General features: G+C 49.4%; 1 protein-coding gene across 6 annotated transcripts in view; it reads left to right on the top strand.

Moving 5' to 3' along the window:
• Positions 1–25,489, top strand: part of SRGAP3 (SLIT-ROBO Rho GTPase activating protein 3) — a 219,984-nt gene extending 194,495 nt beyond the window's left edge. For 4 of the 6 annotated variants that reach the window (XM_045579123.1, XM_045579120.1, XM_045579122.1 and 1 more), the window contains 8 exons: positions 3,906–4,040; positions 4,910–5,015; positions 5,239–5,466; positions 8,595–8,674; positions 11,357–11,537; positions 13,334–13,483; positions 15,473–15,800; positions 20,149–25,489. In XM_045579123.1, coding sequence (XP_045435079.1) covers positions 3,906–4,040; positions 4,910–5,015; positions 5,239–5,466; positions 8,595–8,674; positions 11,357–11,537; positions 13,334–13,483; positions 15,473–15,800; positions 20,149–20,562 — 1,622 coding nt within the window. In that variant the 3' untranslated portion in view covers positions 20,563–25,489. Of the gene's footprint in view, positions 1–3,905; positions 4,041–4,909; positions 5,016–5,238; positions 5,467–8,594; positions 8,675–11,356; positions 11,538–13,333; positions 13,484–15,472; positions 15,801–20,148 lie in introns of those variants that run through there. The other 2 variants (XM_036430976.2, XR_006741097.1) reach the window with 2 other exon arrangements.
• Positions 25,490–26,595: the final 1,106 nt, after the last annotated feature.

Below are 26,595 nucleotides of genomic sequence, written 5' to 3'. Positions count from 1 at the left end.
CATACCCCGGAAACAGCATGCACAGAGGCCACAAAACAAGAAGTCTCTCTCATCAGCATCCCTGATGGAAGTGCCATTCATCATTCCCTGAGCTTCTCTTGACCACACTGGACAGCACAGTGCAGAGCTTTTTTTTCCTTCATTTCCCCAACTCCTTAGCATCCCTGCTACCCTGCGTTATTGGAAATGAATAGTCATGGTCAGGAGTCTTTGCTGGGCTCATCTTCCTGGGTTCATCTTTGAATTCCTTGAGTCTCATGGGTAAACTCACTGCATTTTCCTGCTTTCCCATGTCTTGTAAGTAACCTCACTGTACCAGACAGCCAGGCCCTATCCCCACCCAGTAGCACTGCCTTCATTCCTTCTTGAATGTGGTTTTCTAAGTTTAACCTTCTGTTCACTTGCTTGGGTGCCTTGCAGGGGTGATATGAAATTTATAAGGACTCTGCTCCTAACAAGCCTTACACCACCCCAGGCAAAGCCCTGGAGGGCAGAGATCACCTGACCCAAATCTCAGCTGCAAAGAATACCTTCTGCTTTTTCTCTGTGTATGCGCTTAGCTCCTTTCCCTCTCTCCACCATTCCCAAGTGAATCTTATTCTCTTGCCAGTCTATCCTGCTCCACCTGAGGCTACAGTGAAGCATGGCTAATTCTAGAAGAATCGTTCCTGGTATGTCTCTTTTAAGAAAAATCCATTCCTGGCTTCTTTGGGCTGGCTAGTGCCCAAATTTCTAACTTATTCTTTTCTCTTCCTTGATATTCACGAACCAACTGCCCTGGGTTAGGCTCCACACCCAGCTGACCCTCAAGGGCACCCCCTCCCACCTCTCCTGAAAACCCACTAGGTTTCTCCCCCGTCCTCCTACCCCCACTCCCAACAGCAGCCAGGTGGCCTGAACTTGCTCCGGGCTCAGCATTTCTTTTCTCACCTGCTCCTCACGTCCTACATGTGCAAACGTGTGACAGAGCTTTCTTTCCATACCAGGACATTGTGTGTTTTTCCTTTTTTTTATTTTGTAAAATTTTAATCCTCAGCACCTGCAGGGTGCTTGACTTTCACCACTTGCTCAGAGAGCTGGTCTTCTCTTCTCGGGAGCAGATGGTCTTGCCTTCATTTCCTGTACAGGACGGTTGAAAGCACCCATCTCTTTTCCTTAATCTTCTGGACAGACATGCTTGGTTTACTATTTCTAAACCCATTTTCTTATTCTTCTGACACAAGTCAACTGGGATTTTAGTTGAGGGCATTATTATTATCCTCTTCATTGCTGTCAATAAATCTTAGACTTACTTCTCCAATGTTGAGATCTTCCTGTAATCTTCTGGCAAAACGAAAGTGAGAACACTAGGAAAAGACAGGACTGGGCCGCTTGGCCTGGGGGAGAGCCGAGGCTTGCTGTGGTCTCCCAGGCCAGTTCTCCATCTCTGTTTTCCCCACAAACCAATCCACATCCTCTTCATACACCAAGGTGAGAGAGCTGCCAGGTCTTTCCTGTGTGGAGGGAAAAGGATCCAGTGACCCTTTCACCCTGCACCATCAAGACGGGGTTTGGACTCACAGCCTATATGGGATGACACATCCTGGCCTCAGCCTGGCCCTCCCAATACTATTTCCTGCCCCAGAAGGAGGGGTATGGCCAAGAGACATGGGAAGGGCTGTCATGTTGAGAAGCCTCAGGAGAGGCATGTGTGGCCGTACTGTGAGAAGCCTTCCCTGACCACCCTATGTAGGTTCTCTCTGCTGTCCTTGTCTCTGTTCATTTGTTCCTACATAAAACATTTCCACCTGCAGTTTTATTTCCTGGCCCATGAGGGTAGGTCTGTGTCCATCTGACCCATCAATGCACCCCTTTACCTAGCACAGTGTCAGGCATATATTAGGAGAGAGACTACCTGCACCTTCCTGCCATGCCGGTCCTGCAGCTGGTCCTCTGGAGCCTTAAGCACACACTGTGTGTTCATACCCAACCCTGGACACAGCCTTGCCTTAACATCCAGGTGACCTGGCTGAGAGTACGCCATAGGCAGGGCTGTTTTGTTAACCATTCTAGCTCCCCCAGGACATGCGCTAGCCAAGTGTGAGCACAGCTTCCCCAGACCTGCCTGACATGTTAGCTGTCATTGTCCTCCTGAGGAAGCTGCTCATCTCGAGCTCTGGATTTCCATTCATTTCCAGAAGCAGAAGTGACCAGTGTTGTAGAGAGCGGAAGGCCTAGGCTAGGAGGGAGGACTTTTTGGGCTGCTCTTTTTGTGGACTGAGTTGCCTTCTGGGGGTCAGAGCAAGAGTGAATGGTGTGTGAGTATAAAGTCAACGCGTTTAATCATGCTCAACAAGGGGAGCTAATATGGAGACGTGTTAGCTCACTTTTGCATCACGAGAACACAGGAGCAATGTATGGTGAATATAAGGGAACAGCTTAACATAGTGCAGAGCTTTAGAATGCGTATCGTCCCTCAGCGGGCCCAAGGGCTGCTACTGGGAGAGGGAGGCTGAGGAGACAGGGCTTGGACCTCTCCCCCCAGTTCAATTAAGAAAGTTTTGTTCTATATATTGAACACTCATAGGAACTGTTTTCTTAAAATTAGAAAGAAAAAGGTTGGGATTCTACTGTAGAGGAAGGAGGGAGGGATGAATGGAAAGAAGGGAGAAAAGGAAAGAAGAAAGGAAGGAAAGGAGGGAGGGAGAGAGGGGGGAGGGAGGGAGGGAGGTAGACAGGGAGACAGAGAGGGAGGGAGAGAGGGAGGGAGGCAGACAGAATTGTAAAGGAAGGGAAGAAGGGCTTTCTCCCCGGCAGTACGAGGTCTGGGAGTGGCTAGTGTCTGGCTTTGACTTCATGAGGATGGGCAAGCTGTTTCACTTGCTGGGGCCTCAGCTTTCTGACTGGAGAGAATGGTGGTGTTGGAACCCTGCCTCCCTTGGTGCCCTGAAATGCCGTTTGAGGATGAGAGATCACATGTGCGAATGTGCTACATCAGCACAGGCAATGATTGTTTAATGCTTTTTCTCTTCCTTCCCTATGAGAAAGTCTTGTGGGGGAGAGTTCTCTCTCTTCCCATGGGGACATCTGAGAGATTGACCTGTAGAAGGAGCAGCAGTGTCCTGGCTGCCACATTTGGTCATGCAGGTTGGGTACTGCGCAGCCAGGAGGGCAGGTGGGAGGTGGCTCTGGCTCATGCTCTGTGTGCCACAGCCCCAGTCCTGGAAGGAAGGGGGGCTTTCTCTGAACTGCACCACAGCATGTTGGGGCTGGCAGAGGCCCTGAAGTGACACAAATTCTCTTCCTACGGAGGCAGGAAAAAGAGAGCCAAGTATGAATTTCCAGTTCTGCTCCTCATGGCTTGCGAGTCTTAGAGGGCCCAGGGCTGTCCTGGGAGGAGGGCAAGAAACCTTTGTGCGGACTTCTTGCAGCACCTTCCAGAGGTGGCAGCTTGCTCCCTGCTTCCTCTCACCTCCCCCTCAGAAGCCTCCTAGCTCAGCAGTCCCTGGTGTGAACTAGCTCAGCAGCCCCTGATTAAACTGGAAAGCGCTGCTCTCCTGAGAGATTATTTGCCCAGTCCGATTGGCAAAAATTCAGAAGGTTGGCACCTTTCCATGGGCTGGGCTGGGGGGAAAAAGAAGCATTCTCCTGGGGTGCTAGTAGGAATGTGTAAGCTGTGCAGCCCCCATGGAGAGAAGGTAGATTTGGCAAAGTGAGTATAAGTAAAGGATGGTGGGTGGTCATTATTTCAATTTTATACCATTCCTATAGGTTTGAACAGTTACAGAATCAGTTGCAGGGAGGACCCTAAACTTGCTGTGTTGAGGAGGTCCCATCTGCCTGCTCCAGTTCAGGCTGGCCTGGGTCTTCTCTTCTGCCACCTGCATGGTCCCTGCCTCCTTATCATCACCCCTGTTTCCTCACAGGTGAAGACCCCCTTGTGGATGACCAAAATGAGCGAGATATCAATTCCGTTGCTGGTGTTTTAAAACTGTATTTCCGAGGACTGGAAAATCCACTCTTTCCTAAGGAAAGGTTTCAAGATTTGATATCTACTATTAGTAAGTATTTCCCAGGTGGCATGATCGTTTTCTAGACAAATCTTTATTGAGATTGCACTATGGGCTCATCACTGTGCTAGGCACATAGTGGGGACACTGAGAAAGAAGCAGTATGGCCCTTGTCCTCATAGAGCTTAAAATCTAGTTGTAGAAATAACAAGGTGGATTATAATGCAAGAGTTCATGGACATGGTACACCCCTGGGTATGGAAGGAGCTCAGAAGAGAAGAGAGGAAGACTTAGTTTCCAGATCAAAGCTGAGAGTGATATATATAGTGCAAGAGGCTGGAAAGGTGCAATGGAGCAAGAGGGGTAGACCTTAAATGCCATGCAAGGGTTCCAGAGATTTTCCCTTTGGGTAATGGGAAGCTTAATCAGCACTCATGGGTTACAGGGGACAGAAACTCAACTTATACTGGCTTAATCCAGAAAAGGGAATGTCTTGGCTCACGTTCCTGGAAAGTTAGGCCCTCATTGGATGCACATTTCTCATGGCATCATCAGGACTTTGTCCCCTTGTCTCTATGCTGTCTTCACTTTCAGGCAGGATCTTCTTCCCTGGAGTCCCTCAGCTGCTTCACACTCCCCTCTACCCAGTTTCAAGAGGGTGCCTCTCTCTAAGTTTCTCCAGTCCCAAGTCCCAAGGATCAACTGCTATTGGTTCTAATTAGGTCATGTACCCCTCCATAGATCTACTCAGAGGCCAGAAGAATATGATGCTTTGATTGACCAGGCCAGGGTCATATTTCAGTCTCCAGAACTGAGTAGAGCTGGCTCCCCTGAACTGATCTAGGAGGTGGGACTCACAAATGCTGACTGCTTGGCTCTCTGAGGATGACAGACAACCTGAAAGCCCCTTTATGTTGCAGAACTGGAGAGCCCAGCTGAGAGGGTGCACCAGATCCAACAAATCCTCATCACCCTTCCCCGTGTGGTCATCGTGGTCATGAGATATCTCTTCGCTTTCCTCAACCAGTGAGTTGTCCAGCAGTGAGGGGTGGGATGGCGGGGAGGGGGGTATGCCCCTTTTTGACTCAGCCTGGCCTCCTTTGGGAGGGAAGTACTGAGACTTTTGCAGGTGTAGCTGTTCTTAGAACATGGAACCTTCCCAGATTTGAGTGGAGCCTTCAAGAGAAAGAAATCACAGGGGGAGGCTTCCCCTTTCCTAGGTGACCTGTGGGACCCTCCTCTCTTACAGCCTCTCGCAGTACAGTGACGAGAACATGATGGATCCCTACAACCTGGCCATCTGCTTCGGGCCCACCCTCATGCACATTCCTGATGGGCAGGACCCTGTGTCCTGCCAGGCACATGTCAATGAAGTCATCAAAACCATCATCATCCATCATGAAGCCATCTTCCCCAGCCCTCGAGAGCTAGAAGGACCCGTGTATGAAAAATGCATGGCTGGAGGGGAAGAATATTGGTAAGATTCCATTCCTCTTCATATTATTATTCCATTCCTCTTAATACTATTATTATCATGTTGTTACTGTTGAACGGGGACAGTAAGAAACCGTTTAATTTTCTTACTGCTTTATAGTCTGCACTCTCATTTCAGCTTCACAGCAGGCTGACATGAGATAGATGCATCAGTCCAGACTCTATTGATTTATAAGGGACAGGAACACAACTCAAATTGGTTTAAACTAAATGGGATTTATTGGTTTACTTAAAAAGTCTGGATCATGGCATCAGGTATAGCTAGATCCAGGGGTTCAACTATTATCATCAGGACTCGTCCTGCCATCCTCAGCCTGTGGCTCCTCTTTCTTCCATGTTGGCCTCATTCTCAGGCAGCCTTTTTCCTGGTGGCATCTGGTAACTCCAGATTTAGAGCCCATTCTCTCAGCATCCCCAGTGGGAAAAGAGCTTCTCCTTCTCAAATGTTCCAACACAAGCTCAAGAATGATGTCTCCTTGCTGGGGCTTGAGTCTGGTGAACTAATCACATTGGTTAGCAGATCCAATGCTGTCCTTGGCCAGGTGAGTTGTAAGTCCATCTCAGGTAGCAGGGAAGTTGGATGATCTCACCTCAAACTCACGAACTGAGAGTGACACTTCTGCCATTGTCCCTGTCCACCAGGACTTTTCTTTTCCAGCAAAGTGAAGCCAGTCTTTGAGAGCTCCACACCAGGTCAACAGTTGCTAGTTGGGCACTTACACTAGGTCAGGGGAGAAATATGTCAGAATCTTATCAAAAACAGGACCAACTACCTACCCCAGGCTGAGACCTTAAATGTGGTAAGACAGGAAATTTTTTAATGTGGAAAAGACAGAAGATTTAGAACACGGGCTGACAGAGACCAGTCAAAGGGTTCTCACTCTTTCTTTATCCCCAACCCAGGACAATACACAGCTATATATTTAGCATTGCCTGCACTGCTCTGAGCCAGGTGCCTGCAGGAATTTGTCTTTTGATTGTCAAAGCTTTCCCAGATTCTTGAATCGCTTTAGTTCTGAAGGCATATTTGGGCAACTGCTTCAAAGAAGGGAGCCATTCCAGCCCATTTCCCCATTACACTTCCCCGCACAGAGAGACAGCCCGGGTATTATCTAGTCACAGCTCTCTAATCTCCTTCGAGGCCCCAGGAGCAAGTCTGTCCCTGTTCTATTACAGGCACATTGAAGAACCAGCAAGCATTTTTTTGGACAGAGAAGCTTTTCAAGTTTTTGTACCATTACCAGTTCTCTGTTTTTGTTGTAATATATATATATATATATATATATATATATATATATATATATATATATATAGTGTTCTGGAAAGGGTCCTTAAAAAGATGGTATGGTGCTTATCAAAGAACAATATATAATCACCACACTTTTCTTAATCCCATTTGCATCCCATGAGAAAGGAAAACTGTCAATTACATGGTAATTATGGAGACATTTTCAAAGCCCTAAAGGGGGATTTGACTGAGGGTCTCATCATAGTGGACAACATTTACTGATTAACAAATGGTTACTGAACATCTGTCCTGGCTCAGGCCCTGGGCAGGGGGGTGGAGAAGGGGGAGGAATGTGCCCTGAACAGGATTAACTCCTGATGCAGGCAGCTCTGGTGGAGGAGGGAATAGGCAGTTCCAGAAGTGGAGTCCCCTGAGCCTATGTAGGGAGGTCAGGAAATGCCTCCTGAAAGACACAGGGACTTAACTGAGACCTACAGAATGACCTGGAGTCAGCCAGGGGAGAAGTGGGTGAAGAATGCTCTACACACAGAGCATTCAATAACATGGAAAGCAGCTCTGTGTGTCTGGAATGTTTCCTATGACAAGGAGGTGGTGAGGGAGAATGCTCTGGGGGACAGCAGGAGCTTAAGCGCTTGTGCAGAATCTGGGCCTTATCTAGGAGGCAACAGAGTTTTCATAAAATCTATATTCCTTTAAATGGTATTGCAAATGTCACCTACTCTGAAAAGCCTTCTCCGACCACCCTATGTAGGTTCCCTCTGCTGTTCTTGTCTCTGTTCATTTGTTCCTACATAAAATATTTCCACTTGCAGTTTTGTTTTGTTTTTAAATGTATTTTATTGATTTTTTTTTTTTTTTTTTTTTTTTTTTTTTTTTTTTTACAGAGAGGAAGGGAGAGAGATAGAGAGATAGAAATATCAATGAGAGAGAAACATCAACCAGCTGCCTCCTGCACACCCCCCACCGGGGATGTGCCCGCAACCAATGTACATGCCCTTGACCGGTATCGAACCTGGGACCTTTCAGTCCGCAGACCGACGCTCTAGCCACTGAGCCAAACTGGTTTTAGCTCCACTTGCAGTTTTATTTTCTGCCCCATGAGGGTGGGTCTGTGTCCATCTGACCCATCAATGTATCCCTTGTACCTAGCACAGTGTCAGGCATATATTAAGACTCAAACGATGGCTCGGTAAAAAACAAACAAACAAAAAAACTGACTGACCACTGTGTGCATGAAGGCTGGCTCAACCTTGTGAGAGGGAAGCAGCTGGTGAAATTGTGCCAGTGCGTTAAGGACTAAATTTGACCGGCCTGGATTCACTGTGTCACCCTGTCCATCATGGGTGCTGGCCTGCTCACACCAGCTGGGATGGGCTGGGCGTTTGCACCCAGCATCCTAAGGCAGCACTGAGAACCCCTGCTCGTGAACATCACTCCACCTTGCTGGATGTGTCACTTCTCACATAAGACAGGGAGCAGGGCTAAATGAATGACTCCCAGTACTTCCAAAAGTCCTTCCTACCCTGTGGTTCTTCTAAGGATAAAAGCCAGGGTTTTGCCACTGCTCTCTGGATCTTACAGAACACCTTGGTATTGACAACCTTCACCAAGAAAACAGCCCAGCTAATTCCAGGGCTGAGTCATCTGGGGAAGATTATACAGGGAAGCTTCCCAAATAGGAGGCTGAAGAGGTTTTCTCTTGGGAAGGAAGGTCCATGGGTGGTCAGATGAAGAAGAAGGGACCAAGTGGGCCCTGATCTGGTCAAAGCCCGAGGTAGACCGGGCTGGTGCCTGAGGGAGGCTAAGGGCAGCATGAGGGTACAAAGCCCCCCAACGAGTCCCCTTTCCATGTTTCTTTGCAGTGATAGCCCACACAGTGAGCCAGGGACCATTGATGAAGTTGACCATGACAATGGCACTGAACCTCACACCAGTGATGAAGGTGAGTGGGGGGAAATCTGGGACCAAGGAACCCATCTGGGGCCTCACATGTTGGCTCAGGACTGCTCAATGCTGGGCTGGCCACATAACCCTCTAGCTTTGCAAGTCAGCACATCGTCCCCAGAATAGATGGGGACTCAGAAAGACCTCGGAGGCTTGTGCATTCCATGTATCACATTCCTACCTGGCTGCCTCATTCCTCTCTGTGTCCTTGTTGATCCAAGTCCAAATCCGAAGTGACAAAAGTTTCCTAAGTAGGAAGCATGCTGTGTCCCTCCATTTCTCCCCAACCAGGGATCTGTTCTGTACAGCTGGGACTTGGGGTATGTCGATGAACTAGACATGGGTCGCTGGGGACCTGCATTCTCATCACCTGACAGGTTGGGAGCAGCTCCCCAGGACACAAAGCGATAATGCCAGACTGCAGCTGCACCCCCAGAGCGGTGGGTGCCTGAACACAAAGCCTAACAGGGATGGCCCAGGAAAGTGGAGGGAGGGAGGGAAGGGCCAGCCCAGCTTCTGATGGCTCACTGGGCCCTTCCACCATTCTAGACAAGGAGAAGAGAGTCAGGTTAGTCTCACGGGAACCTGGACTGTGCAGATAAGCAACCTGGATAATACAGGCCCAGGGCCACATGTCCATTAGGCACAGAAGGCACAGTGTCCCGGGCCCAAAACACTTGAAAATGTTCTAATTTATTTTAAAGTAAGAAAAAAATGAATATGACTCAGCTTGGACTATATTTATCTTTGTGCCAATACAGTTGTAAATATAATTTTAACTTTTTTTTTTACTGGAGGAAGAGAGCCATGCAAATACAAGTGCAGAGTGCCTGTGAGAGTCATGGCACGGCCACTATAGACCAAACACAGCCCTCCTGCCTCCCTGCGAGACTTCTGCTCTTTTATAAATCACTCCTTAGCGGTTCTCTTACTGATCTTGTGTTTCTACTGTGGGACATGTGGGTTTTGTTCCAAGCATAGAGGGAAGCCTTCCGAGGGATTTGAGCAAGAGGGTTTCATGATCTAATTTATGGTTTTTAATTGAATTCATGGGGCTGACATTGGTTAATAAAATTATATAGGTTTCAGATATTGTATGTTTACCACCCCCAGTCTATTCTCCTTCCAACACCATTTATCCCCCCTGTACCTTCTACCTCTCCACTCCCCTCTTCCCCCTGGCAATCACCATACTTATGTCCACAAGTCTTTCTTTTTTTCTTTTTCTTTGCTTAATCCCTTTACCCTTCTCAGAGAGCCCCCAACCCACTCCCTTCTAACAGCTGTTCTCTGTATCCAGAAATCTGTCTCCATTATGTTTGTTAGTTTATTTTGTTCATTATATTCATATATATATAATTGAAATAATATGGTACTTGTCTTTTCCTGACTGGCTTGTTTCACTTTGCATAATGCTCTCCAGGTCTGGCTGCTGTGGGGAGAAATGGCTCCCCACACAAAACTAAAAGCCAGGAGGCCAAGTAGAGGGACAACAGTGGCAGTGGAGGTGGTGAGACTGTTCAGACTCAGGGGATAGCTGCAAGGGGATGCTTATAGGTGAGATGCGGGACCCTCAAGAGCAACTGAAAGGCTTTGGCCTGAGCCAGTGAGCAAGGTGGTTCTATTTCCTAACTGGGGAAGATGAGAGAATTCAATAAGTTTGGTGAGGGGTGTGTGGGAGGACGGTGCAAGGGAGAATAACATACTTTATTTAGATATTGTACTAGTAGACCCAAATAATGGCTTTCTTAATAACTGGTAGCTGCTATTACTGTTCCCACCACACACACTTACATAATGGCATCTGCACACGTGTTCGCGCTCAGCTGGGGCTCAACTTTGCTCCTCCCATTTTTCCTTTTCTTTCTCTAACATTTCCCATTCCTCCCTTGCCCCCTCACCTCTACACCCCAGCATCAAACTACCCCAGCTACCCAAGGCAGCTCCTATGTGCTGCTCCTAGCAGGAGCTAAGCTCTGCTCAGGCCTGCTGCTTTATCAGCTGAATAGGCTGGCTCAGAGGACGCCCTGGGGTGAAAGCCCAGAGCACCGCCAGCCAGCAGGGTTCAGCTCCTGCCTTGCAGTCCCTCTGGCCTTTCTGCTCTTTGTAGCTGGGCTGCAGGCAGCGCTAGCACGTGGCTGGCTCAGAAAAGAGTCAAAGAGGCAGAGGAGGACGGAGATCTCTCCAGTTTTCCGAAAAGGTGACTCTTGGTCAGGATCTGAGGCATTTGACCCATTTAGCTGTGCTGTCATTCTGCATCAGTTGTGTTAGGATAGGACTTAAAGACATTTGTCAGGGAGCCAGCTGGGAAAAGCTGACTTAACTGTCCAAAACCCGCTCCGCACAGAAGGCTGCCCCAGGCACTTTAAGGGGTAGAAGGAAAATAAATTTCTTACAATGTTGTTAAGTGTTTTTAAGATAGAGAACAAAAAGAGCAGTGGAAACTAAGGACATATATGTCAGCCCCCTCTTTCCATTTTGAGAAGTTAGCCGGCCAGCCTGAGGTCACAGCCTGGGAGAGTGGATCTGAGCCTGGAACCCTGGGGTCCTGACCCCAACCCACGCTGTTTGCACTGGGCTTGCTGTCTATGCTGACCCCTAGAAGCCAGGCCCATCTGAGCAAGGCTCCCGGGCTATCCTTCTGCTGACCTTATGGATGCTCTTCTTCCTTTCCTTCCAGAAGTGGAACAGATTGAGGCCATCGCCAAGTTTGACTACGTGGGGCGGTCCCCACGTGAGCTGTCCTTCAAGAAGGGGGCCTCGCTGCTGTTGTACCACCGTGCCTCAGAGGACTGGTGGGAAGGTCGTCACAATGGCGTGGATGGACTCATCCCACATCAGTACATAGTCGTACAGGACATGTGAGTGGGAGCTGGACCCTACAGTGAAGAATGCCATAATCGATTAGTGATGTCTAGACTGGGCACAGGAAGGGGAGGGCTGGGTCATATACCAGGGATGTGCTCTCAACTGATATAATTATCTTTGGTCTTTTAAGAACAGATCCCCTTAAATCACATGTGTCAAACACAAGGCCCGAGGGCCAAATCCGTCTCGCCAGGCCTTGCAATGTGGCCCGCACCGCACTGTCATCACTGCACTCCACTGCGTTTCCATCATAATGACAGTTTATGACTGTTCAGTAAACCATTCGGCCCGCGATTTAGGCTGGATTTTAGATTTTGGCCCCTTCTCTGATTGAGTTCGACACCCCTACCTTAAATGGTGATCCTGTTAACAAATAAGCAAACTGCTCACACTTCAGAGCACATGGAGCCAGCCTGGGTGCCCTTGGTCCCCTTCCTGACCCACCTGACAGCCTCCAGATCACTCATCACCCACATGGGTCTCAGCGTCCAGCGGGTCTTGCCACATGCCTTCACTCTCCTGGCCTTCCGTGTAGCCAGTGGCCAGCCCACCACACCCTTAACTGGCCCCACCATCCTCCACCCCTGAGGTGGCGTTCTCAGGGGACAGCAGGAACAATCACCCCCACATTATATTAATTGCAGGTGTACAAGATAACGACTTGACATTTTTATATGTTGCAAAATAATCACCACAATAAATTTAGTTAACATCCATCACCATACATAGTTATAATTTTTTCATATGAGATGAAAACTTTTAAGATCTCCTCTTTTAGCAATTTTCAAATATGCAATGCATAAATAATGTGCTACATAAATATGCTGTACATCACATCCCCAGGACTTAATTATTTTGTAACTGAAAATTTTTACCTTCTGACCCTCTTCACCTTTATCACTTCTCCCTTCCTGCTCCCCACTGCCCACCTCTGACAGCCACCTATCTGTTCCCTGTGTCTATAGATATTATTTTGTTTTAAACAATTTCAGGCCTTAAAAAAAGGCCCTGCATCCCAAATACTAGCCCTACCAGAGACCCAGAAAGTCCACACCTTCCATTCTCTGAAAGCTTTTGGGGTTCCTGCACACACACTCCCATTGAGCTCTGGTCAGGCTCGGTGGAACTGATTTATCAAGGAAGCAGCCACCAAGCTAGCCTGCAAGGGAAGGAGCCAAAGGCAAAGTTTTGGTAGCAGAGGAGACGGTCTGAAGCCAGAGAAGTCTGGAATGGGCATAGCTCACGAGGAATGCCACAGGGGAGGGCTCTTGGCACTCTGATGTCCCCAGGCCTCTGTGGACATGGGACAGGGCACTGGAAGGGAGAGGGTGTGGGAGGAGGCTGGCAGGGAACTCCAACTAGCTCCAGCCACCTCACGGTTCAAGCCTTGGGTGAAGAGGGAAAGGATGGCGGCACCTTCTCCCTCCCTTACGTAGCCCTGAAACACTCCTCACAGAGCCCCGTGGAAAGTCAGCGCTAGAGCACAGCTTGCAGGATCCTCCCCCCATTCTCAACACACCATCAGGCATTTAGCTTGTCCTCACCCCTGGGAGAGAAAAAGAACCTAGAAGAGGGTAGAGGAGAAGATAGGCAAGGAATGGTGGGTCAGAGGAAGAAGTTCTGCTGGAGAAACTGACTTAGGGGCGCCGGTGCATGGTGCTGAAACAGGGCATGGGAGGTGGCTCACCCAGAGCTGTGGGCGTCCCTTCGCCTTGAGGTGTATGTTGACCCAGCAGAGCCCAGCACATCCTCTGGAGCACTCCCAGCTCACATCTGTCCTTCTCCCCAGGGATGATGCCTTCTCCGACAGCCTCAGCCAGAAGGCGGACAGTGAGGCCAGCAGTGGGCCACTGCTGGACGACAAGGCCTCCTCCAAGAACGACCTCCAGTCCCCCACGGACCACATCTCGGATTACGGCTTTGGGGGGGTGATGGGCCGGTAGGAAACACGGATTCATTTTTGTTGTTGTTGTTGTTCTGCTAGCGCCATGCCTGTTGGTATCTGATTTGGGAAAAACAAGGGGGGCAGGAGGAAGGGAAGTGCATATTCAATGATGCACTTTTCCCTCTTGGATGACTTGTTTCCCAAGATCTGGAAAAGGCTGTTGTGGTCCCTGTTCCCCACAGGTGACATTGAGCAAGGAGGAAGAAAGACATATCTTGGCAAATCAGTGCTTTTCACTTAAAAATAATAATAATAAATGGTGGAGGAGAGATTTACAAATTGGCAAGTATTTTTCCAACTTCTCACCCTAGTTCTTGCACCTCCTCCACTTTCTGTTGAAGATCCAAGTAGTTATATTTAAATTTTTAAAGCTCATATACTCCCTGAAGTGTGCTACATAAACAGAAGACTCACACCCCCTCAAGTGTGGGGAAAATTGACACTCGACTCCACCCACTTATCTGGTGGGAGCACATTTGCCAATTTCTTTACTCTCCATGTGTAGGCCAGGCTGTGTCACATGACCCTTCTGCCAAGAAGGGAGCTGTGCTCCTTATTCTGCATACAGGTGTGGTCCAAAGGATGTGGTACTTTAAAAACTAATAATATTAAGGGAAAGAAAAGAAAGGACCAAAAACCTGACCGTTTTCACTGCTTTCCCAATGAGGTTCTCAACATGTAATTTTCTTTGTTTACTCGATGGAGAGGTCAGGGGACCAGCCTACACATATGAGTATTTGCAAATAGAGCCAAAAAAATTCTGCCACAATGGAAACATACATTTATGAATTTATTTCAGAAGTCCCAGTGCCTCCTTTAGCATTTTTTATTCAGTGGAGACAACAGTTCGGGTCCTGGGATAGATGATACAATTGGGAGGGAGAGTGGAAAGCTCGGGTAGGTAGAGGACAAAGTCATGGTCCCTTGATTTCTAGGGTTGTGGGGAGGGCATTTCTATCTTCTCCTGCTTTAATTTTCCTCTCCCTCCCTCACCTACTTCCTCCTTGTTCTTTTTTTTCTCAATACCTCTTCCTCTCTAGCGCCTCTGCTTTGGTCCTGCTGGGGTACCCACAGACAGTGCTTAGCTTGGCTGGTGGCATTAAGATCTAAAGCGCTGCTGACCACATTGAACTTGGTCCCCTGGTTGAAATCCATTCCCACACTCTGTCCCTGCTCCCCACCGCCCGGGTATACGGCAGCTTTGTCCCTCCTTGGTGGCCTCCATGGGATGTAGCAAAATCTCCAGTAGGTGGAGCCTTTTATCCTCAAAGTGCTTCCACACCCACTGAACCTCCTTCAGAGGTGGGCAAGGAATGTTATGCCCATTTGATAGATTAATAAAATGGGCCTCAGAGAGGACTCTGGGAAGTTAGTGACAGCAGGATAAGGACTCACCCTCATGTGTCCCTTTTGTCCACACGCATGGAAGGCATGTTCAATGATGCACTTTTCCCTCTTGGATGACTTGTTTCCCAAGATCTGGGAAAGGCTCTTAGAAGTAGCCCTTTGCTGGGGAGGTTGGGGTGGGTTCTGTTCCCTCCTGTGCTTGCAGAGGAGCTGGTAACTTTGGGTACAGTAAAGCCTCAATGCCTCAGACCAGTTAGAAGCCCTACACCATCGATGTCTGAATTGCTTAAGCAAGTATCTCAAGCCCAACTAACCATGACCAGAGCAGTCTGGGGATGAAATCCTCTGGCCTTTACGTAACAGCTTCACTGTGGAATTAGCACCACGCTCTGCAGCTTGGAAACAGGGCTCTGCTTCCCTCCTGTGTGCGGGTTAAGCCTGTCCCCTGCCGGTGAGGTCCGTGCGCAGCCGGTGCTTTCGTGTGGAATCGCAGTCTGTCTGAAGGAGGCTTTACTATACCCTGGCTAGACTAGTGACTAGTGTGTGTAGTGCATAGTAGCCTAGGGGTTGACTGACTCATTCTGATTGCCAGGGTTGACCTCTGCCCCATGCCCCCGCCCCCTGGCTCCTTTGCAGAGTGCGGTTACGATCTGATGGAGCAGCCATTCCCAGGCGCCGAAGCGGGGGCGACACACACAGCCCGCCCCGGGGCCTGGGCCCCAGCATAGACACGCCGCCCCGGGCCGCCGCCTGCCCCAGCAGCCCCCACAAAATCCCCCTCACCCGGGGCAGGATCGAGAGCCCCGAGAAGCGGAGGATGGCGACGTTCGGGAGCGCTGGCAGCATCAACTACTGTGACAAGAAGGCGCTCTCAGAAGGGCACTCCGTGAGGTCGACGTGCGGCTCCACCAGGCACAGCAGCCTGGGGGACCACAAGTCCCTGGAGGCTGAGGCCCTGGCAGAAGTAAGGGCCCCCAGGAAGGCAGGCTGGGCCAGCGGACACCCCCAGAGGGGGAGCCGGGTGGGGACTTGTGGACTGTGGGGGCCACTCTGCCCTTAATGCCAGGCTTAAGGCTAAGCCAGGACACAAGAGAGATAGGGAGCTGGCTTCCCACCTGCCTGCTGGCCGCCCCATGGGAATGGAAGTTGGATGGGTGCTGCTGCTGGCTAGGGTCCCTGTGAAGACAGAAGACCCCCCCTCCCTTTAGTCTTCAGGAATGGAGGGGCAATTCCTGTCTAAGAGAAGGGCTGGCAGCTGGAGATGTAGGAATGGAAGGTGATTTCATGAGATGGCATAACTGAGTTATTCATTCACTCATTCATTCATTCATTCATTCATCTGTCTGTTCATTCATTCATTTCATTCATTGGCTAATATTGATTGAGCACCTATTGTGAGACAATCACTGGGCTAGGCACTGAGAGTACAATGATGACCTAGAATGGACCCAGGCCCTTCCCAATTTAGAGAAGAGAGAGATATCAACCAGTAACACAGCTGTGGAATGGCAGTTGGGCCAGATTCTTTGAAAGAGTGGTTCATGATATTTTGAGAGCCTAAAATGAGGGGATTGCTCAGAGGAGGAGAGACTTCCTTGGGGGGTAGAGGTCTATGACCTGAGACACAGAGGATAAATGGAATAAATGGCTGACGCTGGGGTGGAGATGGGGATATGACCTGAGATACAGAGGTTGGGTGGATAAACAACTGATGCTGGAAGGGAGATGCAGCCAGAACCTTCTTGGCTGTGAGAATTGCTCCCTAGAGAGTGGCATTTAAATCCCTGGTACAAGGGGAAAGGGAAGGTTGTGGGCATGGGGGCTGTGCTCTAGAGGAGACAGGAACGGTTCCCCGGGGGAAATCTATGAAGAGACAACTCACCCAGCAGCTAGAACCTCTGCTCACACCCACAGGTCTAGCTTGGCCCCATGTCCTGATGCCCACTCCTGAGGGATACTTGAAGATCAGCACCATGGTCCCACAGAGGAAGATCTGCTGGTCCTTCCATTCTTTTTTTATTTTATTTAAAAATATATTTTATTGATTTTTTTACAGAGAGGAAGAGAGAGGGATAAAGAGTTAGAAACATCGATGAGAGAGAAACATCAATCAGCTGCCTCTTGCACACCCCCCACTGGGGATGTGCCCGCCACCGAGGCACATGCCCTTGACCGGAATCGAACCCCGGACCTTTCATTCTGCAGGCCGATGCTCTATCCACTGAACCAAACCGGTTTCGGCTGGTCCTTCCATCCTTGAAGGCTGTCCCCTTGGGGAGCATCACCCTAGCATCCCCCATTACCCGAAGCTCTAGTAAGAGCCAGGACGGGGATTGGGCTCCCCAAGGCCCAGAGCCCTTAACATAAACAATCAAACACATTGCAGTCTAGGCCAGTGCAGACTAGTTCACAGGATATTAATGGGGGGAGTGGAGGAAATGTGTTTTATTGTCAACCAGCTTTGGGGAATTCCTGTGTGACAAACTTGAATGACTTGTCTACAAGATTTCTTAGAACCTTTAAGTATGTTGAAATATGTGTATTATGAATCTCTAAGAATGAGAAGAGGGCACACCCCATCACCCAGACTTCTTTGAGCTTTATTCACAGCACATTCATAAGGCAAGCCTAAAGAATGAATACACTTGGGAAGTGCTTTATGCATTTTTCTCCCTTAGTAAACATACCTACACACTCTCTAATTTGATAGCTGCCATTCAAAAGCTCCTTTCATGGATAGAAGTGAAATGGGAAAGTATGGTAGGTAATATGTAAATAGCCAAAAGGGGGCGCTAGATGGCCTCCAGCCTGCTCAGCATTGGTGCTGATTTCTCAGACTACAAAAAAGGAGCTGTGGCAAGGAAATACCAAGTGGTCAATGCAGTTACTCGAAATTCTCTGGTCACAAAATACCCTTTAGGACTTAGATTTGAACCCAGGGAAGAAGCTGTTTGAGGAACTTGCTATACTGCCATCCAAAGTGGGAAGATGTAATTTGGGAGGAGCTGAAAAGTATTTTTTTCCCACCCCACCCCTGGAAGTCCATGACCCCTCAGCACCTCTCTGCAGCTGCACTCTGGAGATCACGGCTTCACCCCTCAGACTAATGCCAGGCTCCTGCCTAAACTACTCAGCTGATCTTTCTCTGAGCTTTCTGTCTTTCTGGCTCACACTCTGCCAGGGTAGAGTGGTAGTGGTGGAGGGATGGGGGTTGAGGGGCAATAATTGCACTTTATTTATTGAAGTTTTACCTTTCAGCTCACACTGGAGAAGAGCAAACAAAGAGTAGTGATGTCAGTAGAGGAGTTAATTTAAGCAGAGTGGGGTGTTGAAAGCAGGCTTTATCCCTGCAGGGTTGGGTGAAGGCAAAGATGGGAGAAACTGCCCTCTCTCCCTCCTGCAGAAAACCCCCCACAGCTAATCCTGTAGGTAAAGGCCCAAAGACCCCTTCTTAAAGGAGCCAGTATTATGGGGAAGCCTAAAAGCTAATATTAGCTTTATGTTAATACTAGAGGCCCAGTGCATGGATTTGTGCACTGGTGAGGTCCCTGCTTGGTCTCCAGCTTGGCCTGCGCCCTCTTGCAATACAGGACCTCTCAGGGGATGTCGGAGAGCTGGTTTTGGCCCAATCTCCGCAGGCCAGGTTGAGGGACCCACTGGTACATGAATCCGTGCACTTGGCCTCTAGTATGCACATAAGTTCCATGTTTCCATGCCTGTGCATTGAGCATCTGCCCCCTAGTGGCCATTGAGTGTCATAGCTACCGGCTGGTCGGCTTGTTGCTTAGACCTTTATATATATAGACTAGAGGCCTGGTACATGAATTCATGCACCAGTGGGGAGGAGGGGTAGAGGTAAAAGAGGTGAGTATGGAGAGGGGCAGCCAGGACATTTCCAGGCTCCAATCCCAGTAATCTGACCAGACCTGTAGGTTTTCCAGATTTGCCCCTGGCAGAAAAGCAGTGTCTTTTTTTTTTTTTTTTTTTTTTTAGCAGTGAGTCTTAATAGTCATCATTGTTACTGAGGCTATGCACAGACCTTCCAACAGTGGTTTTAAGCAGTATCATTAACTGTCCCCTCAGTGGCCCAGCCCAGCCTGAGCAGCTCTCTTATGTGGACCAAGGACTCTGGCTAAAGGGACGTTAAAACCACTGTCTGGCAGTTTACAAAGCTTCATCACATCCATTGTCTCATTCCATCTTCACAATAATCTTGTGGGCTTTCAACAGATGAACAAAATATGGTGCTGAGCAACTGAGACTTGCAAGTGGTAAAGGAGTCTTTGTCAAAAGTCCCAGCCCTATACCCTGGCCTAGGGCTCTTGAGTTAAATGCTGATTTCCAGCTCCAGCTCTAGCACCCCCTACTGGCTTGGAAGGGGAATGGAGGCCTTGGAAGAGATAGCGATGAACCCCAGGCTGACAAAGAGCTCCTCTGCTCACAAGGCAGTCCTCAGCCAGCCATGATCTCACTCTATGTCATTCAAAGCACTCTCATCCTTATGAGCTTAAATCTTAAAACTTCTAGGAAATTTCGTAGGCAGATAAAGATTTTTGTTGCTTTATAAGACCTCCGTTTTGTTTTTGTTTTTTTAAATCAAAAGTTTCTGATTATAACAGAGAAGAAAGTAAAAGTCCCATCACTTTGAAGTGAACATTCTGATATTTAACTTCCAAGGAATTTTTCTATGGGCAAGGATTTTTAAAAATAATAATAATGGTTAGTGGCATGGAATTTGGAGACAGACTGCCTGGGTTGAGACTTAGACTTTGTGACTAATTAGCTGTGTGACCTTGGGCAAGTTACTCAACCATGTGTGCAATGAGCTTAATGGTAGTTCCTACCTTATAGGTATGGGGATGGACTGAATTATTCGTGGCAGGGCTTGGCCTAGTGCAGTGTGAGCGCTCATTGTGTGCCACGGGTCAGGCCGAGCTCTTCACAGGGACCATTTCATTTCATACTCACCCAGCCCCGAGGTCTGTATTCTAATGATCTGCAATCCGAGGCTCAGGGAGCTGAGGTGACTTGTCCAAGTCATGCAGTAAAGAAGTGGCAAAGCCAGAATTTGAACCCACGTCTGCCTGGCTGCAGAGCTTGCCTTTCTTAGCCAGCTGTCTGACTAGCCCTCACTGTTAGCTTCCTGTTCGGGCAGAGTGCAGGTCACAACCATGTGGATTCCCTGGGGATTCAGTCTCCACCCCAGCGATTGGCCCCTGGGGAAACCTCCCTCAGATTGTCCCACGCTGCCCAGGAAGGACTGGCCCCAGGCCTCCAGCCTGGGTGCTGACCGGAGCCCTCTCTGCCCCCAGGACATAGAGAAGACCATGAGCACGGCTCTGCACGAGTTGCGGGAACTCGAGAGGCAGAACACGGTCAAGCAGGCGCCGGACGTGGTGCTGGACACCCTGGAGCCCCTGAAGAACCCGCCCGGCCCCGCCAGCTCGGAGCCCGCCAGCCCCCTGCACACCATCGTCATCCGAGACCCCGACGCGGCCGTGCGGCGCGGCTGCAGCTCCTCCGCGGAGATGATGACCACCTTCAAGCCCGCGCTGTCCGCCCGCCTGGCCGGCGCCCAGCTGCGCCCGCCCCCCGTGCGGCCCGTGCGGCCCGCCGTCCAGCACCGCTCCAGCAGCAGCAGCAGCTCAGGGGTGGGCAGCCCGGCCGTGACACCCACCGAGAAGATGTTCCCCAACAGCTCAGCGGACAAGTCGGGCACCATGTGACCTGCAGGCAGGCTGGGGCACACCATGGCCGGGGGCCTCTGTGACTTCCACACCCTTCTCAGTGCTCCTGGTCAGGGGTCAGCCTGAAAGGTCTGTGCCGAGCTGAGACCCGGCGCTGGCCGCAGCTCCATCCAGCTGGCGGGTGTGACAGAGGCCAGAGGAGCAGGAGCTGGAGTTGGAGCTGGAGCTGGAGCTGGAGCAGGCGCGGGAGCAGAGCAGCCCCAGCTAGAGCGTGTCCTTAGGTGGTGGCAACATGTTAAGCGATTTCGCTGGCATATCGTCACTGGAAAACGATCCTCTCGACATTCTCTCTACTACATACATAAATATGTGTGTATATATGTATATGTGTGCTATACACACATATCTATGTATGTATGTGTCTGTAGGTGTGTGTACATATATATATATATTTATGCATCTATATACATATAACTAGGTCAGGACACATACTAAATGTATATAGGATCTCCTTTTTTTCTTTTTACGAAACTTAGATTTACCTCAGACCCATGCCACCAAACACCTCCCGCTGTTATTTGGTGGGATGTGCAGGGACTTTTTCTGGGAGAACTTAGAGGCCCACAGTAACTGCGGACGAAGCAATATACCACTAAGCTGCAGAAAAACACAGTCTCCCACTGTCTCCAGAAGCCGTGGCCTTCCAGAACAGTCTGCCCCTAACGAAGGGTGGGGTAGGCAGTCCCCGAGCAGGCTGCTCCTAGAGGTGGGGAAACCCCCTGTCCAACCCAGAGACCCTGCCTTTCCACCCGAAGGCCAAGGACCAACTGTACCCCCAAAGGCACAGGAGGACGTTGGCAGAAAGACCCTCCGACCACAGCATCCGTGTGTTTGTGCGTAGAAAAGGGGGTAATGAGAACCTAAGCCCCATCATAGCACAGTGTGATGTGTGGTTGGGAAAAGGGGAAAAAAATAAATAAGACCACAGTGGTATGGAACACTTCAAAACCTAGTAACGCTGTAGGAATAATTCTGGTAACTATAGAGGTTTAACTTACACAATTTTCAAAATATTTAATTTTTTTTTCCTTTCCTCTTTCTACTAATTATACTGTGTCAGATGTGGAACTAAACAGGCAAGGAGGTTCTGAGTCACATCGTTTTCATTAAAAATCAGGCCATGACGCACTTTGGCTGGTGCCCGCTTGCACGAAATGCATGAACCGTAAGTGCCCAGGGCTGGGGAGGGGGCGGTCCTTGGCACTTTCTGTCCCAGAGAATGCTTAGGTTGCGTTTATGCAAGTGAAATAGCTTCCCTCTCGCTCTTCCCTTCCCTTCCCTTTCACCTACCTTCCCCAGAGCATTTAACGTACATGAAACACGGTGAAAGAATTGGGGGGCGGGGGGTTGTGATCGTCAAGTATTCTGAGCAAGCTTTCCCCTCTTGGCTGGGAAAGGGCCTCTGCATCACCCTCCCTCGATTCTATTTTGCTTCCTCCTTGCATCTCCTGGTTTTCCAGAGATGGCTGCTGATGGGTAATGGAACACAGATGAACTAGATTCTAACGGGACCACTTTTATTCACCACCTTCGTGCCAAGCCAAGGGTTTCCTCCCTATTCTTCTCAAGCTTCATCTCTTTCTCTAGGCCTCTGGGTGTGTCCATGGCCGTGGTTAGGAATAAAAAGTCCCATGTGTCCCAGCGCCCACCACTTGGGAGCTGTGGGACTCTGGCACGTCCCTGCACCTCTCTGAGTCTCAGTTTCCTGCTCCATAACATGAAGATAATAAGGATAAAAATGTAAATGAGTAAGCTGTTTAGAAAGCACTGTGCCAACACGATTATTCTTTTTATTGTCATTAGGGAAGTCTTTTAGCTCAAACCCATCTTTTTAAAACCTCCTAATGGCTTTTGAGAGTAGGCAGTGGAATTTTTCTACCAGCTTCATAAAATCCCCAAGCCCAGGCCTGCAGATATATCATCTACAGATGCTCAAAACTCCATCAATATCACTTCACCCCTTAGATGACTTGCCTTGCCCTCTGGTCTTCCGCAAAAAGGTGACTGCCTCCAGAGGGAGGGGCCTATTGAGCCACTAATCCCTGGGTGTGAGGAAACAGGAAGCCCTTCTGCCTCACTTGAGCATTGACATTGAGAGCACACAGTGGAAGGAAGAAGCAAGCAAGGGCCCCAAAAGAGGATGCCAGGGAGAGACAATGGCAAGCTTGATCTTCCTTGTCTTGCCTAGAACCAACTGTTCTCTTAGCCCCTGGAAATGAAAGCCCCTCAGAGCAAGCACCTCTGTGGGCAGTATGAAGATGTCCCCATTTTATAGCTTAGAAAAGAAAGCAACACCTTGGGTTAGGCTGTGCTCACCATGTAATAGGTGCCTGAGAAAGGGGATCATGTCAGTCACAGAAGTCATTTATTTGCAAGGATGCTATCCTGTCTAGCCAGGGTACAAGATATCTCATTCCTACCCCACAGATACTCCCAGACCTTAAATATAGTTGCCTCCTGTGCAAAATGTAGCATTCTCTGCCAGGACTACCAGACGCAAAGAGAAAAATCTGAGCTGACAGACCTGGTGCCTGATCTATCAATACATAACACCAGTCCAACCATGTGGCTTTTCCTCTGAATTGACTAACTTCATTCCTGAGAATGGACCTGCCTTTCACTGAATTATCAGAAGGCAGAGCTGTAGCTGCATTCTTTAAGCACCTGTTTTTCCATTGGGAAAAGGCGGATGAGTTCACATTTAGAGAAGCTCACACCTCACTCATCCAGCCCCAAATCTGAGCCTTGACGCATTGCCAAATGGAAAAATACTTTCTTGCATCCCCCATTCTCTGCCTCCCCCGTACCCCCCACTTCCTCATCTGGCACTCTGCATGTCTCTGTCCCTCCACAGGCACCCCTCCCCACCCACAGTCACCCAGCACTGGCATTCTCTTCCCAACTCCTGCCTGTGTTAGTCCACTATATATTGCTGTCTTTGCTTCAATGCTGGAAAGTAACTGTTAAAATGTGAAATCGTAATTTTTAAAAAAAAGGCGACAATTAAATTATAGCCACTCACCAAATCTCTGCACCTAGTAGATAGTTCGATGTAAAAAAAAAAAACAAATACGAGAAACCTAACTGTACAGTGAGTGTGGGGGAAATGTAGTAACCTAGTTCGTAGTCCTCAATATAACCAGTTGTACAAGGGGAAGTGGTGTTTACCTACTTGTTCATCACCATTGCTGAGAGCTGTGCCGATCAGTTTGTCGATAACGGGCATTTTTTGTTTAAATTATTATTTTTTTTTTTTGCTTCACAGAATGATTTATTTAACCTTCGACTTATCCTGAGGTCAAGCATTTTGTCTTTACGTGTAACCGATGTTCAGTCTGTTTTAGGAATGAACCAGCAAGATGTTCATTTAGAACTGACCAAAGACAATTCCTTCCTGGTCTATGTCCTGGGCCCCGGGGCCCAGGCGCCGCTAAAGAACCTTCCTCGGATAAAAGTGAGAACAAGCCGTGCTTGCCCCCACTCTCCCTCTCTCCTTTCTCCCCCCTTCCTCTTAAAGAGCTGCTCTGAGCTGTGGGATTCTATGAAAAATTCTTGCCTTTCCTTGTTTTCAGTGCTAACGATTTCTCACCTTGAAGCGCCTTTGAACCCGGACAGAGCACCCATGGGAGGGATATGTAAGCTCGGGCGTTAGACTTGGGAGTCTGTCCTCTGAGGTCACCAGGCCAAGGAGCAGGAGCAAAGTGGATTCCCAAGGCCTAACAGGCTTCTATTCAATGAAGAAATTTCTTGGGAAACGGAGCCATCCCTTGGCCACGGCTGGAACCAGCAGTTTAGAGATCTGCCTTATAAACCCTTCAGAACGGGTTCACGATACACAGAGGGAGCCAGCATGGGGAAGGGCCTTGACCCCGGGGCTGGCTTCTCCGTTGGAGGCCCTTGGAGTGCCTTGGTGGGTGTGTTTCTTTCTCATTCAGGAAGCATGAACACAAGGGGCTTCCTGTGACCTGGTCACGACCTGGCCCTCAGCGCACATCCTTGGCTGATGGGAAACCACAAGGACTAATGTCACGGTTCTTCCTCTAGGTCTTCTGAGTCCTCACTGTTCACACATCCAAAAGGTTCCACACAAGAGCAAATGCCTCATTCTCCCGAGAAAGAGGAGTGGTTGGCTCACAGCCATGGTGGGGGGCCCTGTTGGGCTTGGCGCTTGGCAGGGAGGAAAAGGCAGGAAGGGCGAGCCCAGGTGTGGCTTAGCTGATTTTCTGCTGTGCAGAGCTAATGCTGACGTTCCATGTCAACTTCCCCGGTCTCCGGGGTCTCCTCTCTCGTGCAGAGAATCCCACACACACCCAAACTGCCAGGGGAGCCGAGCGAGGGGGAGCTGCCGGGTGGGAGTGCTCCCGGCCTCTCCTCTCCAAGGTTGATTTGCCAGTGTCCCGCCGCCCCGCCCTCTGGGACTGGCCGAACGGCCAGCGCTGCCCCTCTCGGACACCTCCTTTCTGTGCGAACTGTCCCTCACAAAGCTGTCTCTTGGACCAGAACAAACAGAACGCACCCCGCCTTCCTCAGAGGGAGGCTCTGCTGGAGTTACCGCTGGGCTCCGGCCCCTGGCAGCTGGCTGTTTACACGGTTTGGCAATAGGCTTGGTTCTGATTGCTTCAGAGTGGCTGGTCTGTTTTGTTTTCTTCGGTTTCCCTCCTCCCCAAACCCTGTCAGGAAAAAAAAAAAAAGAAAGAAAAAAATTGAAACCGCCCTCGGAAATTGCTGGTTGCTTGTCCCCACGTGATGAGAAGTGCTGCCCTCTTCCAGATATTGTTTCTCTACCTTACAGCCGACGCCCGTCCTGTAGAGTGTCTGATTAGATCCTCTGTCGCATATTCTGATGGTGCCTGCTGGTTTGATGTGGAGCTATCCTGTGAAATAAAACAGCTTAACTTTTCTCAAACACGCGCTCCGGTGGCTTTTTGAAAGGGGGAGGTGGCCCATGGCAGGTGGGGGGAGGGGTGTTCCTACCCTCCAGTCCACACTGTGTGCGTGCTTCCACCAGGAACCACCCCTGAAATGTCCTTTCGCTCAGATCAAGGTTCCAAGGAGGACTGCTCCAACCATAGAGCTCACTGAAGGAGGCAGCTGTGGGGTGAGCCCTCAAGCAGAGCTGGAAGTGCCAAAGCAAAAGCCAGCGGGAGGAGCTGTCTGCAGAGGGCCTTCAAACGTCCCACCATCACACACGAGGCCACAGGATACTGACTTCCAGTGCGAAGGCAAACGCAGTATTTCAGCATTCGTTGTCTACACACGTGATAGAGCCCCTAAGACTATGTTGTTCTTTTTTAACCTATTTGTGTGTGTGTGCATGTGAGTGCATGTGTGTGTGTGTGTGTGTGTGTGTGTGTGAAGTATTTACTGATCACATTTCTGACCCAGGTCCTAGATTAAGCCTTTTACATGCATTTTTCTCATCAAATTCTCAAAACAGCTATTGAAGGTAAGTGCCTTTTTTATGAAATTTTAAAAAATATATTTTTTTATTGATTTCAGAGAGAAAGGGAGAGGGAGAGCTCTGAGATGCAAGCAGTGAAAGAGAATCATATAGGCTGCCTGCTGCACACCCCCCACTGGGATGAAGCCGGCAACCGGGGCACATGCTCTGACCAGTGAATGGAACCTGACCTCCTGGTTCATAGGCCGATTCTCAATCACTGAGCGACACAGACTAAGCTAAGTGCCCTTCTTAAACCCCAATCTGCAGATGGGAAAACTGAGGTCCGAGAGGTTTAGTGGCTCACCCAAGGTTAGGCTAGGAAGTGAAGGAGCCAGAACTTGAGCCTAGTCTATCTGACTCCAAAGCCATTGCTCTTTCCAAGTTCACTGTATTGCCTATCACTGAGCATGCGCAGTATACCAGGGTTGGCGGCAGGATCTCAGGATCTCTTACCTGCCACAATGAAGAAAGTTCCAGGGCCCTTCCTTTCTGGTGAACCTTCTGGTGGACCTTCACGCAGGGGCCCCTTTGCAGAGGAGAACGAGGTCCCCTGCCAGCCTCCGGGAACC

This window comes from Pipistrellus kuhlii, unplaced genomic scaffold (assembly GCF_014108245.1).
Source record: "Pipistrellus kuhlii isolate mPipKuh1 unplaced genomic scaffold, mPipKuh1.p scaffold_m20_p_11, whole genome shotgun sequence".
NCBI lineage: Eukaryota > Metazoa > Chordata > Mammalia > Chiroptera > Vespertilionidae > Pipistrellus > Pipistrellus kuhlii.
Note: the sequence above shows the minus strand (reverse complement) of the source record. Positions and strands in the feature narration are given on the sequence as shown.